The sequence below is a fragment of the Liolophura sinensis genome, chromosome 1, assembly GCF_032854445.1.
Source record: "Liolophura sinensis isolate JHLJ2023 chromosome 1, CUHK_Ljap_v2, whole genome shotgun sequence".
Taxonomy (NCBI): Eukaryota; Metazoa; Mollusca; class Polyplacophora; order Chitonida; family Chitonidae; genus Liolophura; species Liolophura sinensis.
In genome coordinates, this window is record NC_088295.1 from 35,616,118 (window position 1) to 35,636,937 (window position 20,820).

Below are 20,820 nucleotides of genomic sequence, written 5' to 3' on the forward strand. Positions count from 1 at the left end.
AAATACGCTTTCCACTTGCTACGTTTAGAACATGCATCTTGCTCCTCTTTTTGCTGCTACATAGTATGTATGCTTGGAATTTTATGTCGTACTTAATAATTTCACAGTCATATGACAAGGAGTCATTTGATGTGTGTACATCTACTGCATGTGTCTTCTTGTGACAAGGCGGGTCCATACCGTCAAAGTGATGCCACCATTGAAGTATCATGCGGTAGGCACCAGACAGGACACCCCATCCAATCATCTTACACCGACAACGGAACACCCAATCCTGCTTCCGTGCTCTAACCTCTCAGCCCTGAGCGCCAAGCGAGACATTTTAATGTTTTTCGGTATACAATAATTCCACAACTTATCCGAGTTTAAAAGTTGTTGTAACTTGAACCGGCAAACTCTCTTCAAACAATAAACAAGCCGTTGAGAATCTTGAATCGATAATCCGACATATTTCAAGCAAGTTACATATTGGCCGTTGAAAAAATTTCACTGTTGAGAAAAAACAGACACCCAATTCTCAACAAAAAGTCCGGATGGAGGAAATTTTCAAACAGCCAGAAATTACCTTGACGGAACTTGGCGAAAGTTTGCGGACGTTGGATGGACATGTTCGAGTCAAATGTTTAAACAGTTGGACTAACGTTAAAAAAATGGATTACCGATGCAGGTTTTAGAGTAAAAAGAGGCTAAAATATGAAGTAACGTTCATCATACAGCTGAAAACTATGTGTACAAATACTTTCATTTATTTTTCTAGATTTTTTTTTCAAGTGTTGAAAGGCATTAAATTATTTGAATCCTATGGTGGACTTTACGAGTCCTACTGAAGGTGTCTAGGAAGTCTGACGTCACATCATTGTTTTCCTGATGTTCACCACAAGGAAGGAATTTTGGAGATCATTATTTCAGTAATCTTTTACTCATGGGTAGGAGTTCCAACATTCAGTGTGGTGATTAGAGTTGAAAACACTTTCTGTGCCGTTCCTAAACTGGTAACATGGTCTATAAAGCCCACCTTAGAATTCCAATGTTTGAACGCCTTTAACTTTTTACAAAAATGTAAAGAAAATAAATGGCAGTATATTTACGCATAGTTTTAAGTGTTCTGTTTAGTGATGAGATTTTAGAGGTCTTTTCCTTAAATATTATGGGCCTGAGCTCTACGTAGAGAAGTCGGCTAGCCAAGGAGCTCGAATAATTTTGAAGTGAATATTTAAGTATGCAAGACGTACTTCACACTACTAGATAATGAAGCATGTAGCATACGTGCAGTCCTATTCTAAGTTAATTCTATGACAAATGTCTATTTGTTGGAACCATGGACAATCCGACACCGGGTGTCCAGCAACAACCTCCGGATACAAGTAACTCCGGACTGAGTGCTTCTAAACTATTCGATGACAGTTGTTTGGAGGATCTAAATATCAAGTCTGAAAGTTTTAAGGTAACGACTGTCAATCAGTTAAATGTTTTAAAAGTCTTCTTGGGTCCGTCTCATCACAAGTACAGCACAGAGAATAAAACCAGAGCACAGTGTACAGTACAGTGATTTGAATTAGATTCACATATACATTAATATATTAGACGTCACTGGTCTGCAATTCCTCAAAATGCTATATTGTCATCACATTTAATATGAACACATTAAAACGTTGCAAAGGGGCCATGTGGAGACATGTGGATGCTAAGCTTTGTCTACCAGCACTATCACCGTTTACGCAGGAATACAACTTAAATATTGTATTTTTTTCTTTTTTTCGCACCCCCCCCCCCAAATTTGTGGCACTTTAATCGGTCTTGAAAAAGAAACGATTACTATGGAAACGATCCCAAAAAGTATGATTTCTGTATAAATTTTTCATGCACCGATTTTCATCTGCCAAGCGAACTTGATGTGTATGCTGAATTGGTGGAGGGCAGGGTCTTCAAAGAACTTTATTGAAGACGAGATTAGTCCTGCAAGTGATGTCTACTACTAAATCCAACCAACGCCTCATGAACATCAAAAGCTGGAATCAACCAACTCGCTGTGCGTTGGACTGAACCAACAAGTGTCATCGCATCTTAACCCTGCGACAAAGACATGTCACTTCTTCTGTAAGGCTGAAGGCCCATTACACTTTCACAGGTTAAAGGTAAATTTTCAGGACTCCATATACGGAGGCCTGGAGCAAATCTTTCCTTTCAATGAATCGCCACGATATGGCTGAAATACTGCCGATGTGGCGTTAAGCCATAATCATTCATTCATTCATTCCTTTCAATGAAAGAAATAGTGTTACACTATACAGTCTCTGATCTATCAAATTATCAATAAGCACAAGACAGTCATCAACTTCAGGTTACCGATGGTTTTATTCAAGATAAAACTGCAGTTATGTTTGAAGTTTGCACGCCAATGCCTATCTAAGTAACTCTGTTCATTTCCATTATCTGCTACTGCAAGGCAATGCTTCCTCAAAAACATGAGGGTCAAATAATATACACAACACAGTAAAGACTAAGTTTATAAATCTCGACAAGCTCATTTCTTATTTTACAGACAAGGCCCACATCAGATATAGCTCACCCCCACTGTTCAGATAAAACAAATGACCAGATCCAAAGGCTATATCACACACAGTCCGAATACTACCTTGTTGATGAACCGCTTATTTACTTATGACAAAAAAAATCACATCTATTATACATGTGAAATCCTCATAGCAAACTTTCACCTGGTGCACATGGTTTAATTTACAGGAGGGAAGAAATAATCACCTAGTTATAATACAGATTATTCTCATGCCTCCAAATCTAGACCCAGACCTAGCTTGTGTCCTCCCTGGTTGAAGTTCTTGGCCTCTATTAAGCTGGACAAAGTTAACTTCACACCTGAAAGGAAATAAACTACTAAACTTTAATAATAATGGCACTTTTGTATTAAACCTAACACAAGTGGTCCAACGGCCAAACCACATTGCCTGAATGTTGTTCAGTATCAATGTACAAAAAATCTGGAATAGTTTTAACAGTTGCAATGGTGCCTTAGTCTGCAAGTCAGAGTATCAACCGGATTTGGACAATTTTAGTTCTTTCAAGAACAATGCTTAGCAATGGTTAGAAAACAACCTCAAATTTTCCCCCTGAAAATTTCAACTTTTAGGGACAATTACGTGTCCTAAACCTAACATTTTGCCAGTTGGAAATCATCACACCTACCAAACACACTTCAAAACACCTTTCTACTAATGATCAATACAACAATCAGAATAATGAAAAATGTTCCACTTATCTTCCGAAATTTTTTAGATCATTTAGTATATTTCAAAGACTTTGAACAGTAGTTAACATTCAACTGAACTTTATAGAGTACTGTTTTACTGTAAACATAAAAGACAAGTTTACAGCAGATATTGTCACACCCAAACTTACCATCCCTGAGTCTTTGTGTGTATCCAAGACCTATCTGACTGGAGTTATTCACCTTTGCCTGCAAAACCAGAAAAACAAAATCCTTAAAGAGCTCGATAACACCCTGAACACACGAATCCTGTAACCCGAGAGAAAAAACTTCCAGTTATATTACATAATTTGTCAATAATACTTGAAAAGCCACCTTATTTATCCTTTATGTAAAAAGTATATTCTTCTTTTATAAGAGTGTTTTGTAGAGTTTGATCAATTTCTTATACCAAAAAGCTAGGTGATGGTATGCAATCTGAAGACTTTCATGTGCTTCTGAAAGGGTATTTTTAAACAACAACCTTCAGGTGAAATGTTTTTGATACATACAGTACTGTAACTGTATTAAAACCGATCTTCAAAAGGAATATCCAGCCAAAAGCATAATCTAGTACTTACACTGAATGAAGCATCTTTATCAACTGTATATTTTGCGCCTAGGGCAAATCTAGTGACATTTGTGCCAGCAGCCCATGAGAGGCTAACTCCCGTCTCCAAATCACTGTTAACACGCTGGTAGATGGAGCCTCCAAACTCTGTTCCTTCATTCACATTGGTGTGAAGGGTGAAATCTCCAGCTGTGTAACCAACTGCAAAGTTACTCTTTGTAAGCTTGGACTTGGCGCTGTCAAATGACATCTGGTAACCAGCTAACCATCCATTGTATCTACACAATAAAAGAAAAAATACAGCAAATAATAGAAGAAAAACAATCATTCACAAGCCTACACAATGTATGTCAGTATATTATCAACTACAAGGACTACATTATAAACATGGCCAAAGACAAATTTTCCGGCCTGAGATTTGAATGTATCCTAAATTTGTCAGCACTCCATGCTGCATAACGTGAAATTTAAGCATAGTCACTTCTTTATAAGCTAGCCAAATGAATGTGGTCAATGTTAGTCTCAATGTTTTGTGTTTCGATGCGAGTATCCACCCAGAGGAAATAACATGTGAATCAAGTACTATTGCTCCCCGAGCTGTAGTCTAGCTCAAGATGCTTTCCTATTCCTTTGCTGAACACGGTGGAGGTGTCTTCCAGCAACCTGTTAACGGTCATGGGTTTCTCCTTGGCTCTGCTAGGTTTCCTCCCACCATAATGCTACTTGCAATTATGTGAGCGACATATTCTTGAATACAGTGTAAAACATTAATCATATAACGAAAACACTGCTACCCTGATGGCAAAATAAGATTCTTCGCCCACTTGCTGGATTACTTCTTAACTACCATGGCAACTAGCAATGTAAGCATTATGTCGACATGGCCGTTACGTGCTCGTAACATCAAGTGGGCTACGTACATGTGGGCCCTGGGATGAAGAGCCTACAGCTGAATACAGCTCAGTTTATTCAAGTATCACATTCATGAGCCATTGAATGTCATTACCACAATGCTATCTTGGGATTGCTGTAAATAGCATTTGGGCAGTTGATGCTTTAAGTCTGCATTCATTATGCATACGCAAGATTATTTCCAAACTACTGGACTGGAGTACTGTGAGGTACCTATTATTCGCTGGAATTTATTTTAGCAGATTTTCCCCAAAAATATGTTTGCAGGAATTAATTTTCGCCTATTTAAGAGAATACTAAAAAACAAATCTTAAAATTTTCCAAGATATGATATGGCTGAAATTATTCAAGCACGTCAAACAAGTATCATTATGGGTGGCTTTAATCGTCCTTTGTTTTCCACGGTGTCGCTAATCCTCGAGATCTGGATCAGAGATCAAAACAATGGGGGATGGATTATCACTACGTAAGAAGATTACTTTCACACCTACCATGAGGAGTACTCAATCAGGTGTCATTTTCTTTTTCGAATCATTGATGAGTACTTGAGTAACACCTAACAAAGTGACTTGTCACCTTTGGAGCAGTTCAATGCAAAACATATGAATTCTCCATTATCGGGGCTAAGCACTCATTCTTTATCAAACAACATGGGGAGTTTTGCATTGTTTTCAGTTTTAATTGTCCTCTGTAGCAGGTCAGAAACTGCAAACACTGCTGTAGCTGTCAAACAGCCATTGTGTTGTTGTACAAAATTCACAGTTTGTTAGAATCTTACTCATGAGACCACAGGAGAGACACAGCCAATGGGATAGCGTGTATCAGAGCGACATTCATTAGAAGTCAGCACGTGCTGGTATCTACTTTTCTTTCACTTTACAGGCATAGCGAAGATTGATCAAACTAAAGATGAATAAACTTCCACTTTGTTTTATACCCACAAAGCCTTAGCACCAGAGTTTGTATATATTCAAACCATAATTTCCCTTCCTTGCTGTTAAAAAATTTAGCTGGCCCGTTGGGCTTTCTTAGTGCAACTCCCGTAACCCTGGCAAAGATTTCACTTGATTATTACTACTACTTGTAGTATATGATTCAATACTGAATATGTTTTTCGCAGTAAATCATTTAATGCCATAGTTGTGAAAGTTAAGAATGGACAAAACTGGTATCTCAAGCGGAACGCCAGAAAAAAAGCACAAGCCTTCATAAGGTTACTGTAACCGTGGATTAAAGTGTCACACAAACCAGCTCTAGCTGGATTTCAACAAGAGACTTCATTAGTCAAAGGACAATTGGCTTAGAGCCAGGAGGCATTATAGGATGTAAGACAGATGATGGTAGGTTATTGGCTACCAGTAAGTTACACCACACGTATACTTACCATGATCAATCAGCTAAAAATATTTTTCCTTCTGAAGGGGCCTGTACGTGAAAATGAATGTACACAATGAACATATCAATAAGTCAGACTTACCCTAGCACTCCAGCCCCATGTATCGTTGGCCCAGCAAAATCAAAGTCCACATCACAGTTCAGGTTGACATAGTCTTGTTTGAAGGCAGATTTAATTTTTCCACTTTTCTTCCTAAATAACATCAATAGCGATGGTGAGATATTTTCTAAAGTTTTAAATAATATGTCCTTAAAATGTCCCTTTAATTCTCATAAGCAGAATTTTAAGAAAGCACAAGAGATTACATATATGCTTAGGATTTAATATTGTGCTTAATTTTTCAGTCATGACGGTGAAGAGTCATAAGGTGTTATGTACATATACTGTGTCTTCTTCAGACAGGGTGAGTTCATTCCACCGAAGTACTGCTGCCAATGAAGCATCATGGTGAAGGCAACCGACCCAGTCACATTACACTTGACATTGAACCTATTAGATCCAGTTTCCTTGCTCTAACACCTCTCTGCTGAGAACCAATCGAGGCAGCAGCACGTACCATTTTTAAAGTGTTTGGTATGACCAGGGTTTGATCCTGGGATCTCTCGACTTTGAGGTGGACACTTTAACCCTTAGGCCACCAAACTGTCTCAAATGATTACAGTAACTAGGGATAGTATGATACAGTTTCCTGCTACTTCACATTTTGTCCCTGAACAATACTTCCCAATAGGTACCAATTATTTATCCCTTTCATTGTTGTTTGATGCTCATTTTTGATATTGATACTACTACAACAACAATTATGCTTAAAGGTAAAACAACTGTGCCTGACCACATACCAGACAAACTTTACTCAAAAGCCACACCTGAAGCACCAAGAGCAGGATTTGAAAGAACACCTCACTGGTCAGGGATACTGGTGTGTTTTGGCTGGAAGACAGTAGCCCACCATGTCAATGAGGGCCCACCACACTTAGATTTAGTACCAAATGAGGCAAGCTGCTTTTCTGTTTCAATTTCTTACCCAGATTGTGGAGCAAAAGATGTGTCAAAGGAGAGCTTGAGACCCTTAGCAATCTGATCTTCAATCTGGATCTCTGTGGCAAGAACGTTATCTGTGTTCCACTTCTCTGTAAATGTTAACCCTAAAATGCACAGAAAACACAAACATCTGTATAACAAGCAAAAATGTACATGTAAACCATTCTTATTATAGGATAACACTTTGTAGTTACACAGTCTCACATCATGATAGAGAACTGAACCAAGAGATGATTGGTGTTGAAAGCCGTACTCAAAAATATTTCACTTATACGACTGTAGCCAGCATTAAGGTGGGAGGAAAACGGGCAGAGCCTGGGGTGGTGGTGGGGTGGGGCTGGAAACGCACGACCATCCGCAGGCTGCTGACAGACCTTCCCACGTACGGCCGGAGACGGCAATTCTCCTCCTAACACAGATGATTTCAGGACTAGTTCTTAGGCAAAATGGAGATGCCCACAGCAGATTTTGGCGCTGACTGTATTTATAATTTATCAACATGAGGTACATATTAAAATTTTTTTTAGGGCATGCACCTGCGAGGAAACGCATTCTCCTTTCAATGGTATTTGATTGATATTTGAATTTTCTTCCCCTTTAATATCACAAGGACATAACTTACCGTACTCCGCCCATTTGTACTTTGTTTCTAAACTTCCTCCAACCTTTCCAGTGTCGCTACTTGAACTACCGCTAGTCGTGAACTCGACACCAGATTCAGTTTTTGTTTTGCATTCTAACTTGAAAAGACCATAATCTGAAACAGAAAATAGAAACTTATTCACCTAAGTGTAAATGCTACGCAGACAAAAAAAAAGTCCACTCTCAATGCCAGGAACTCTTAGAAATTAAGAGATGCAAAAAAAGACTTAAATGAAGGTCAAAGTCAAGGTCAAAGGTGTACTTCAGCAAATATCAGAGAACAAAGTGTCACAGAAAACTCACATTCATCAAATAAAGCTTTCTTTAATCCTCCAGAGTTAAAAACTGAACCAACATTTCCTTTTTACAACCTTTCAACGAATTTCTGTAACACCATCCCTGCTTGTTCATATATACTTCAACATGGAGGGAAAGAAAAAATGTGATGGCTTAGCTACTGTTCAACTTACTGTATCCCTTGTTAAAAAGATCCCTGGCTGACTTGCCTAAGTCAGAATATGATGGTGGGGCCATTTTAGTTCTGTCACAAAAAAAAAAAGGAACACAAAAAAATTGTAGACAAACGTTCTTACGTATACTGTGCAAGTATTACTGCATCAATCAATGTGTTAAATTCAACACATACAAATGTGAAGACTGCATAATACAGTAGATCACTCTGAAACCTGCTCACAGGCATTTTGCCTAATCGTTTTGACACTAAGACATAATTTGGCAGTCGTGTAACATCCTTCCACGTAACATGGCGCAACAGTCTGATGTGGAGACCATTTAGTTAAGTTTCTTTAGACCTTCACAATTTTTTTTTCTACCATTCCCAGGATACAGCATTCAACACTAGTATTTTCCCATATTTTGTCACATATCACTATCAGATAAGCGAAAGCAAATGGCAAGGTTGTAAACCGACATGAGATGGCCAGCATTGCCAATACAATTCTGAATGTTTTTGAGTAATATGCATAATCGGAGATAATTTGTAGCTGCCTGCGTATGCTCAAGAATTCCATCAAATTGCCAAACGCAACAGCTGTTGTTCCTGGAAATAGTATTCTTTATATTCATAAATCTATTTGCGACGAAATTTGTTACAACAACAACGGTATCAAGACTACTTCCGTACTGGCTAGAATAATGTTGTTCATTGCAATGTCAATGTCGGCGTGTATTCGTGCATCTAATACATCATCTGGAAACGAAGAACATTATTAAGTATTATGTTGAGAAGTGATTCGAAATGTGTGCTTGGCAACCGAACGATCAAATCATATCGTTTGATCATGCCGGCGACGCCATTTTCCCCCTTAGCACGTTTGACCTGTCATTGACACGGATGTATAGCCTGCATAATCTATCATACTGGCAATAAAATCAGGCAAAACACGATTTTTTAACGCGGTGAAGTTTTAAAAACCCAGAAGTGACTCAACTACAAGGGAAACACAAACGAAGCTTGCAAATTTCTACACACCAACGTGACGGCTCGTCCGACACAACCTCTAAAGCAGCAAGAAGGGATGTACAGGGGCTTCCTTTGCTGAACACGGTGGACGTGTATTCTCCGTACTCTGTCGTTGTCAACGTTATCGCCCACTCGTGGAGAAAGCAAAACGTACTTACCTCCCCTCAGGTATATACCCCTACGAGAAATGTCTGTAGGTCCTTATCAGCTTGTCACATCCTCTGTCAAACTTTTATCTCATAAAGTATGTTAACCTAGGAAGGCACGGGATTTTAGGCTGTAGGTTTGGAAAGACATACTTCGCTTACCATCAGATAAAAGTTGTAGGTACGCCATGTCTTTCTCGACCGGTCAAAAGTTCGATGGGAACAAATCTCTCCGCTCTGGACAATCAACACAACAAATGCAACGTGCGGTCGGTTGATCAACTGAGACTTACGTTGTGCTTATTCTTAACCAGCATTTGATTCCGCTGAGTGGAAAAGACTTACCTTCATCGAGACATCAAGAGGTTTGAGAATTCTTACCCATGAGTAGACGTTTGTCAGCGTTCAGAGATTGCCACAACCAACACGTGTTGTTGTTGTTGTAACTTGTTACCGTCCAGTAATAATGTTGTCCAAAGCAGTTATACTGAAGATTACTGAGCATGATGAAATTGTGATGATGATGATGAATTGTGATGATGATGATGATGATGAATTGTGATGATGATGGTGAATTGTGATGATGGAAATTGGGTTTAGTAAAGCACTGAATGGTGCTTATTTCTGTCGTTGCACGGCTTTTCAGATTTTCATTGTGAAAAGCAGATTCATCAACAATTTGACGTCATTCTATCGCGTTTTACTTACAGCACCCAACAGTTGCTATACCCAAGAATTTTTCGCTGACAGTTACAGGGATGGTGGTTAGTTTTATAGGTGGAGGAAACTGGACTACCGATGCATATACCATCACCTTTGGCAAGTTACTTCCATACATGTGCCATACTGATATGCACACTATATTAGTGGAAGACAAGTGGTCTCCAATGAGCGTTTGAACTTTTCCTGAAAGAATTTTTTACCTACAAACTCTAGTTTTAATATTTTTTTTTTTTTTTTTTTTTTTTTTGTGGTTAAGTCTTAATCGGGGTCTGTCTTACCTGGGTTAAATTGGTTTTATTTTCACTTCCAGTACTCTATCATGTGTCCAAATAGTGTTGTCTTAGAACAGCTATGACATCACTGCAAAATGAAGAATTCACAATTAAAGACCACATGAGCAGTGTTGACTGCTTTTTGTCACCAAGGCCACAAAACGAGTAAGAGTGAAGGAATTTCTATCCCAAGGCCGGGTTTGATCCGGCGTTACATATGTCCTGACCTGGAAGGTGGGACGTTTAAGAGCTTTCTAGTATCTGGCCATATATCCTTAACTCTCACATGTACTTGGAAAAAAAAATTGTCTTTTGTATTGCGATTAAATGTTGATGGTGTGCCACAAACATGTGACCTGTAATTTGGGATTGTGTTCTGACTGAAAATTGTACATGGTTGACCGATAAGCAACCAGGTAAGCTGAGTCAGCAATATCCTGACCTTATGGGTCATGTCTGTAGAATGGATCACCATGGGACACAGTGTTATGTGGGACACACAGTCACATCATATAGGCCAATGTGGGTCACAACTGTTTGTCTTTCTTAATAAATGAGTGAGTGAATAACACACTCTGCTTGCACAAGGATCGCAAAACTCAAATTTGTCCAAGTCATACTGGCTGCTGCTGGTTCACAGCTTTGCACATGTACTCAGTATCTGGAAGTTTGTTATACAGGCAATCACCTCGATTGCTTCATTCACAGGTTATAAATGAATGCATTTACCAGGCCTATGCCCTGCGTCATTGGCTCTGATCCAGTCTGCTGGTTACCCTATAGCTTTTAATCAAAAATTAGTCAGGGGCCTTGTGCATTTTAGTTGTTCTCCTCATGCTGTACATGTACTGAACTTAGTGTCATTCACCTGTAATATACATTTATATATGACAGGGTGAAGTTGAAATTATCTAGTGCATGGCATAAAACACCAATCGAATAATAAATAACTCTTTTTCCAGATACAAAATGTGTGAGGCACCAACATGGGACTGTGACAGAGTTGGCCGTTGGCTGGAGGAAAACAATTTCCAAGCTTACAGACAGTTGTTCTGCACAGACCATAAAATAGATGGCAAAAGTTTGTTAATGTTGACAGAGTCAGATCTGCGCCACCCACCGCTACAGATTCAAGTTCTAGGGGATATCAAAAGACTGATGATATGCTTACACAAACTCCAGCAGCTCAATGCAAATTTCCTCAAGGATGTAGGATTCACAGGTTTTACTAACGGATCCGTAAAATCATCCTCTGATAAAGTAAAGCACCGACCACTTCAGAATCCCAAGCGGGCAGTAAGCAGACTGGACAGCGTCGGGTCGCTGACTGAGAGCGACTCTCATCATGAGGATGTGGATGTAGACATCCATGAGGTACAGCTAGTGAACAGCACTGCAGGAAGGCCCTCCAGAGATCTGGACCCTGAGCTGTGGAAGACATTCCTGAGTTTTGTTTACGTGTTTACAGTGTTCCTCATCACTGCCTTTGTGATGGTCGTTGTTCATGACCGTGTCCCTGACATGCAGAAATACCCTCCCTTACCCGATCTCTTCCTGGACAACATGCCTCTAGTACCCTGGGCCTTTCAGATGTGTGAGCTGATTGGTGTGGTATTATCTGGCATATGTTTTGGCATCCTGTTTTTTCACAAACACAGGTAAATTAAGGCAACAGTTAAACTTTATGTCTGGACCTTCATGTAAACCATCACACATCACCTGCTACCTGAATGGCTGCTTACAGAAATCTTAATGTGTTTTAAGCGCATGAATCTGGGTGCTCTTAATGCTTAAGGATCTCTAAAATGCTCTGGAAACATCCCTGTGTTAAGACATGTCACAGAATAAACATTTCAACTGTCAGTGTCACTGTTCTCTATGTAAACTGTATGTGTATCGGGGGTCCTCCATTACCTAGTCGTTACCATGCTGGGCCGTAATCACATAAGTGAAATATTCTTGAGTATGGCGTAAAAAACTCCAATCAAATAAATGTGCATATACTGTGTTAAATATAGTCACTGATCATTTTAATATACTTACATATTACACTATATAGGTAGATGTATAATAAACCATTACTTATCATTGGTAGTAAAACACACAATGAAGGAGAATTTGAGAAGGCATATTTATTGGTTGTTGTCTGGTGTATATTCGTAGGTTCATCCTGATGCGCCGCCTGTTTTCCATACTAGGCACGGTGTTTCTGCTGAGGAGTATCACCATGCTGTTGACCTCCCTCTCTGTACCTGGTGTTCATCTACAGTGTGCAGGAAAGGTAAGAGTGCCATGAAAATTCACCAGAAAAAGTGAACTGAGAGGCAAATAAAGATATTGAAGTATTACATCTATTTCTGAAACATCATTTATACAGATGGGTTTCATTCTCCCTCCCCAAAAAACACCTTTCTTAGACAAACAGAATACACAGAATCAGACAAGATGAATAATTTAATTATGGACGAAATTTGAGATCAAGTGAGCATTCATGGTCATATTCAAAAAAGTCAGTCCATCTTTAACATCGGTGACCAAAGCAAGACTTTAATATATGTTCTCTTTCTTATTTTGTTTCACTTTTAATGTACTTGCCTTCTGTAGTATGTTTGCTATGTAGTTCTCCCATATGAAATGTTTACCTCTCTGGTGCCATAAATATTGCAAACAGGTGATGAGTAACAGATGTGTGTAGTGATGTGTGAGAAATCAAAATTATGAACATTGAAATATCTCTGTTGGTAGAACCAGTGTCCAGTCCTGATCTGTTGGTACTCTTTGATATGACCTGGTCCCTTACTTAAAGACTGGAAAATAAGACCTGGAAAATATTCTGCAATATGTAATGTTATAATTGTAGGTTTAAATTCAACTGAAAAAAGTACTTTAGTGGTTGAAAAGGTTGAAGATTTACAGTTCGTATTTTTCTCATTCAGATGAACAGTGATCTATATTTAAGTTGTTGGTTTTGTCTTAAAGTACAATTACATGTTTTGGGTTTTTCTGTTCTCCAGGTGTATGGTGATATATGGTCTAAGATAGAGCGCACCCTTGTGATCTGGAAGGGTTTTGGCATGTCTCTGCAGGGGGTCAGGTCTTGTGGAGATTACATGTTCAGTGGTCACACTTCCATGATCACGCTCATGAACTTCTTCATCACAGAGTGTAAGTTGTAAAGCTTAAGGTCAGAATTTCAAACATGACCTTAATGCCTTATGTTGGAGCCTGATATTTGGATCTACCTACATGTATTTACCAACTTAAAACATCGTATGGCTCTGTGGAAAAACAAACAGTGCTATATCATGCCATGAATCCCCTGTATGATTGGTCGTCCATATTTGGTCAGGTGCTTTCACCACAGTCCTAACAACCGTTTGTAGTGTTGATATATTCATATGGGAATATTTCATAAAGGAAAAATGTAAGGATCATCACAAATCCCTTTGATGCCTGTTTAATAATAGGATGTACAGGTACGTTTGAATTACTACAGATTCTCACCATGATATGGCTGAAATATTGTTCACAAGCTGTAATCATTCACTTATTCTAATTAAGTACGTAGTCATTAAAGCTCTTAGCGATTATTGTACTTGTATATATCAAATTATTGCAGTGCTTTAAGTTTATTGAAATCACATGAAAGCGGAATAGAAATAGTTAATAAGGTAAATAATACAAATTGTTGTCTTTCTCTTTGCTATAAAAAAACTTACCATTACAGTTGTACTAATGATGACTTAACCTGTGTTCTCCAGATACCCCCAGGGGTAGGATGTACTACCTGCATACCCTATCCTGGGTGCTCAACCTGTTTGGGATTTTCTTTGTGCTCTCGGCTCACGAGCACTACTCCATCGATGTCTTCATTGCCTTCTACATCACAACACGCCTCTTCCTGTACTACCACACACTGGCCAACAACAGAGCTCTAATGCAGAGGGATCGCAAAAGAACGAGAATCTATTTTCCACTGTTTGCGTTCTTTGAGTCGAAGTGCGATGGTGTTGTTCCTAATGAGTACGAGTGGCCACTAAAAATTCCAAGAAGTTTGAAAATGCGGCTTTATGCGAAGACTTGGAAGAAGTCTTCTTGAGAAATAAAGATAATTACAGCATTTCATACAAGATATTGGTTTAATGGTCAAGATACCTGAAGATAGACCATGTGACTGATATTTAAATTTTGTATTTTTTGAGATAAAGTGATCAAGTTGTTTACAGATTTTGTTATTCTTTGGATAAAAGTTTGAGTATGTGTTCATTTTTTTCATAAAGTTTAATTCATTATGCCTACCCAGTGGATGTGTTAAGAATGCATACACTGTTTACATGGCTGGAGTATGCACATGACGCTGTCTAGGTAACTGAGGGTAATGTTCTCACCGTGATAAGGCCAGTTGCTTTGGAAATCAAGGAGATGTTGTTATTTATGTCCTATCATTGAATCTTTGTTGGATGATTCACTAAAATATGTATTGTTAGCTCTACACCAAAATTGTCCTTGTAAGTGTTTCAGAGGGATGAAGTTAATGGCTTTAAGATTATGAAAATCTGGTATACAAAGTTATAGGTTGCCAGTTGTTTCTATGATATGTGACACTGTGCGAGTGGGTAGTGTTGTAAATTTATACATTTAAGAACAGATTTGGTAGAAGGTTCTGAATGTTGGTATCAAAAACTGAGATTGGGATGTGACCATGGACTGCTTACTTTACTGCTGGTAATGTTGCTTTTAGAATTGTCTTGGTCGTTGCATTTTGTTACTTCTGTAAGTACTGATGAACAATCTGAAATAAATCATTGTTAATATTTTTTTTGCGATAGCTTCTATGGAAATGTACATGTCTCGTCCCACTTCTTATTCCAACGATGTGATGACGCAAGAAGCTGGGCCAATTGAAAAAGGGACCGTAGCCATATCTTAGTAATACAGAACTTCAGAATTGGATTGTTGTAAGGAGGTAGCCATTTGCTTAGCCCATCATACATTGACCTAAACATACGTGTATAATGATTTACCAGTCACGATTTTAGACATTCACATGATATTTATTGGGGCCTTCGTAGCTGAGTGGTTAGCGTGTTGTCGCAGCATAATGACTTAAGAGTTCAAGTTCAGCTCATGCTGGTGTTCCCTCTGGTTGTATGTGGGAAGTTCTTCCAGCAATCTGCTGATATTTGTGGGTTCCCACGCCTGGTTTCTTTCCGCAATAATGCTGGTGTCTTCTTGAGCATGGCATAATCACTAATCCGATCAAAATGTAAATTTTAGTTGTGTAGAAGAGGTGCAAAGGTTTATTATTAATTAATAGTTGTGACATGGAAAACTTTTAGTATATTCCACATTCTTATAGTATTTGTAACTATGTTGCAGCCGTTGATCTCCATAGAACTTCTAGTCTGAACTACTGTAAATTTTAAAGCACTTTTTTTCAGTGGAATTTTTGCATAAAATCATTTCAAAAATAATGCTAAAAATGATGGGTTTGTGCCATTAAAGATACAAGCTTCATCAAACTGTTTAAATTATCTCTCTACACCCCGTAGTTCTCTAAGTATGTTTCAAAAGATTGGTTGCAGAGGTGGTTGAAACGGTTGAATTAGGGTACGTGGTTTGTACATGTATTTCAATAATTTGGTGTAAATATTTATTTAGTATACATAGATATATGTAACTACATTTGGCAGGTGATCTGTAATGATTCCATTTTTGGGTACATCTTGATAAGGGCACTGTGTATGCATATATACATTGTCTTTAATTGTTGTATGAAAATTTCTGTACAGATACCATGTTTGCTTTTTGCTGGTTGATACCTGACTTTTGTACACAAGCAGTTGCACATATAATGGAACTGGGATAAGTCGCCTTAATTAAAGGGATGATACTTGGTGCTTTATACCTGTAAATGTTCTGAGACCTGTTATATTAGGATTTCATTCATATGTCAAATAGAAATGAACAGCATGGTTCACAAACCGTTGTAAATCAACTTTTGGTAACTTTTCTCGTGAATGATGTCGCCTTATCGTACTGTAACCTAGACAACGTGTTTTACAAACAGAGTTACAAAAAATAAGACTCGTGAAGTTTTGTGAAAGTGGCCCCTGATGCAGTGTGAATCTTAGCCAGTGGTTGGAAATGTCACCTTTGAATTGCATAGTGAGGAAAAAAACTGTAGCATTGAAATTTTATGTTCTATAATCTGAACAGACTGAAAGTGCTGTACAATTGCTTAAAACTCTGTTGGGTTTTTCATAACATAGTATTTTTTCATATGTCTTATTTCATAAAAACAGAATCACCATTTCTGAAATAAGTAAAAAATCCATGTATGTAGTGTTTAATAGCTTGTGATGCATGGGAAACATGATTTTAGTTCTGTGATCATCTCAATTGGAACCATGATGTATTATCACAAAATATACATTTACTTACCACGTAAGATGATCTTAGCCCCAAACTTGCTAAAAGTTTATTGGTCCACATTTCTGAATCTTCATGGTCAAAATTCAAGTTAAGTGGTCTACCCCACGTAGGCCTAATATTTCTGTCACATGAAATCTTCTACATATGTGTTTTATTTGGCTTGGTCCTGAAATTTTGGAAATTGCTGACATGTAGACATTTTGCATATTTCGTTTATAGATGACCATAACAAGTATTATTAATTAGTCCAAGTGCACCTTAAAAATTGTCCTATAAACTATATATATATATATATATATATATATATATATATATATATATATATATATATATATATATACACATGTTGCTGGCAGTGGCCAAGTGGTTAGGGTGCTTGCCTTTCCATGATCTACAAGATGTGGGTTCAATCCCACTCTCAGTCAGGAATTATTAAGGATTTCCCTACTTCCATTGTTCATTTCCTCTTATGTGAGAGTTGAATGAAGTTCACTGTGAATCACTTGCTTTCCACCAACATTTATCGCACGTGAGAGAGTGGGCCAGTTACTTGGTAAAGGTAGGTGGTTTATGCTGAGGATTCTAATGTCCAACACCCATAAAGCCGGCCACCATTTGTATAAATGAAAAGTCTTGAGTGTGACAGGAAAGAACAATGAAGTAAGCAAATATATGTAGACCTACCCATGTCCAGAGAGCAAGCCAAACCTGCTTTAATATGTACCTGCCTGTATGCAGAATTGACCTCACTTTCTTTCTCTCAGTCGCTTATGTTCATCCTTCATGGCAAGCAAGCAAGACTCTTCAGGAAATATTTGTGTATTATTACAGTAGTCCATCTGTTTTGAGAAAAATGGCAATGGCTTAACATGTCAATACCTTAACATGTCAATACCTTAACATGTCAATACCTTATATAATGTTATAAGTAGCGCAACTATATGTTTTATCTGAAAACCGCTGTGTTTTTGTACATGTGCATGAAGTAGGCCGCAACAGCAAACTACATCCAGATTTTCTGATGCATTCCAGTGTGATATACATGTATTTTAAAATGTAGAACTTGTTTTACCTTTTTGTTTGTTAGACACACATCAAGGGCATGTTGTGACACATAATATTGGTAGTTGCCTGACCTGTCAGTTATCCACTAGCAGAATGAATGTCATCAGTCGTTTTTCTTGGCTGGAAAGATTTTCCAAGTGATAAGGATATTTTATAGCAAAGATCGATGATGCAATAAATGAAAGAATAATATCTCATCCAGGATTTCTTGGCTGGTCAAGCGAAATTCAAGAATGGATTCAATATTTTGTTTCAGTCAGTGAACTAAAAGGTCACCTTTAGTCAATTGAAAATGGGGAAAAAATCGAATTGATTCGTGTAGTGATTTATTTTGTGTCTTTACTAAAGTAGTGCATTATTTTTCTTTTGAAACATTGTTCAATAGTTTTTGATTTACTGAGTTGATTTTTATTGGGTAAACCATACACATACATGTCATATTATTTTTGTGAATGTTTTGAATGAACAACCAGTGATATTATGTTCGGATGACAAACCGTGATCTTGTGAGATATTGATGCATTGTTTATTTTTCTATGCATACTTATGTTATATATTGTTTTTAGTGTTTGTGTACATTACATGAATGTAAACTTAAAGAAAGTGTGAAGAAAATTTGCATCTAGAGCCATTACTAAAAATATTTACGTTGGGTGAAACCTGATAGACTCTCTAGGATTTTGATAAAAGTTGTTGTTTTCAAAGAAAATTTTTTTAATACCAGTATCCATAATTTTTTTCAGGAGACAAAAAATTAAAAAAAAATTAATTCCTTGAGGTGATATCCTTTGTTTAATAGAGTCAGCATGGATACATCCAACCAAGAACAATGGTCTTATTACGTTGCTCAACTTGATGCAATGTTGCATTAAACGTGAAACTAGTGTATCACCCCTATAAACAATGAGGGAAGGTCTGGCAACAACCTTCGGATGGTCGTGGGTTCTCCCTGGGCTTTGCCTGCTTTCTCCCACCATACTGCTGGCCGCAGTCATATAAGTGAAATGTTCTTGAGTATGGCGTATAACACCAATCAGATAAATTAATAAATGAATATAAATAATGTGATATATTTTCTGTTCATCAGAGAATCTTTACTATGTTACTGATGCTTTGTGGGTTTATATAGGCAGCCATATTGAGCTCAAGTGACCATGTGTAGAGTCCAGCCACATACACAACATGATGTGGTATCATCATAATGTTCTACTGAAAGACAAACAATCATTGGCTCATTGTGCAGATACAAGACCAAATGTTAAGACAGTGCCTTGATTGCACTTGAGTATGCAAAGTGTTTTGAACCCAATCGTTCAGCAAAGCTAAAGGGTTTTCCTCTCACACAGCAAACCATCTGATCATTCCTTTTTTCCTCTAGAAACTGCAATTGAATTGAAGCCGATAGGCTGTGTTGAGAGAGACTATTTTCTGCCAGGCCAAACTATAAGCACTACATACATAAAGTCAGAAATAATCTTGTATATATCTTAACCATGATGTGGTGACCAAGTATCCCCATTTACCAAAGATCACATACATGAATTGCCATTGTTCGCTCATTATAGGCTCTGACCTATAAGGCTATTTTGAACCCAATATTTAAGGCTTTGGCGTCACAAGTTTGGGCGCCCAAACAAGGAAAGATTTATAATATAATAAATAGGTATTCAATCAAAAATAGTTGCTTTGTTTTGAATGAAACTGTTCCTGAAAGGTTTCATGGGGGTTATTTATGTAACAATTCACATTTGTTATTTATGTGACAATTCACATCTGCATGAACTCTAAAACTCCTTTGTCAAATCAACTGGTCAGGGTAATTAAACTCTTATATTAGCTCAGGCCCTGAGCAATCCAGTCCAGATCTCTAACCACAATGTTTCACAACACAAAATCTTATTTGTTACAGAACCTAACAAAGTAACTCAATAGTTAAAGTGTTACTGATATCGAACTGTTTACTCATAAAATGCTAAAATTAGATGAAATACCTCATTGTTCAAAATATATTTTTCTCCTATCCTCAGCATTTATTAACAAACTTTTCAAATGCCCTTTTTCATATGTTGTTTTATTTAGTTGTTCAAAGGTATGTAATTGTCTAAGGTTTTCTTTTTTTTTCTTTCAAAAGATTAAAATCCATGAAGATGCTTTTGTTTAGAGAGATGTAAACATTAGAGCTTATAATCTTAACAGAAAGTAGAATTGAACTGTTAAAAGTTTTTTTTTTTAAATTGTTATGCAAATTCTAACATGCCTTGAACAGGCAGAACCAGCTGAGAGGAATGAAGCCAAATGGATTCGGAATTATATTTTGAGGGATAGTGGACATCTCGCATCTGAATGGTTATGCTTTTCTATTTGTGTTCAGAATGATTATAGGTTGTAATTTTTCTTCACCTAGACGTAAATACCAGTAATTTGTCATGACAATCATCATTTTGTTAAAATCCACTCTAAAGTTTGGATTTATCAGTTATAATTGAAAAATTTATTAAGGTTAACTCGTAGAAAATATATGTTATAGTAGATATTAGTTGCATTAGCTCTTGCTATGTAGCAATATAAGTGTGCAAATATGGTTCTTGCCAGGAAATTTATTCATGGGTATATATTTTTTAGCAAAAATGTATATGTCAGATTGTGTACAAATTGTTTTCTCGCCAGTATGAATAAATAAATGAAAGTCAGTTTCTATGAATGTATTAGAATTATATTTTGTTCTCCATTCACAGGATTCTAGTATTTTACACCTAAATTAACTCAGACAATTTATACATGTAGTTTTATTTGACATTTGATTGAAATTTGACGGTTTGCTCCACCCAAAAGTAACAGTATTCAATGATCAAATGTGAGATAAAGACAATAA

The 20,820-nt window shown here is 37.4% G+C and overlaps 2 protein-coding genes across 2 annotated transcripts; one reads left to right on the forward strand and one right to left on the reverse strand.

Annotated features, from left to right (window-relative positions):
- Window positions 1-2,336: 2,336 nt before the first annotated feature.
- LOC135467403 (voltage-dependent anion-selective channel protein 2-like) lies at window positions 2,337-9,397 on the reverse strand. The gene is made up of 8 exons (XM_064745180.1): window positions 9,317-9,397; window positions 8,295-8,365; window positions 7,805-7,939; window positions 7,166-7,286; window positions 6,223-6,333; window positions 3,844-4,111; window positions 3,415-3,472; window positions 2,337-2,874 (listed from the first exon to the last, which is right to left on the reverse strand). Exons 2-8 carry the CDS (start codon window positions 8,356-8,358, stop codon window positions 2,783-2,785), a joined length of 849 nt encoding a protein of 282 aa, XP_064601250.1. The 5' UTR covers window positions 8,359-8,365; window positions 9,317-9,397; the 3' UTR covers window positions 2,337-2,782.
- A 234-nt stretch (window positions 9,398-9,631) lies between these two features.
- LOC135481107 (sphingomyelin synthase-related protein 1-like) lies at window positions 9,632-16,695 on the forward strand. The gene is made up of 5 exons (XM_064761042.1): window positions 9,632-9,818; window positions 11,411-12,106; window positions 12,612-12,729; window positions 13,463-13,613; window positions 14,210-16,695. The coding sequence occupies exons 2-5, from the start codon at window positions 11,418-11,420 to the stop codon at window positions 14,545-14,547; spliced, it is 1,296 nt and encodes a 431-aa protein (XP_064617112.1). The 5' UTR covers window positions 9,632-9,818; window positions 11,411-11,417; the 3' UTR covers window positions 14,548-16,695.
- Window positions 16,696-20,820: the final 4,125 nt, after the last annotated feature.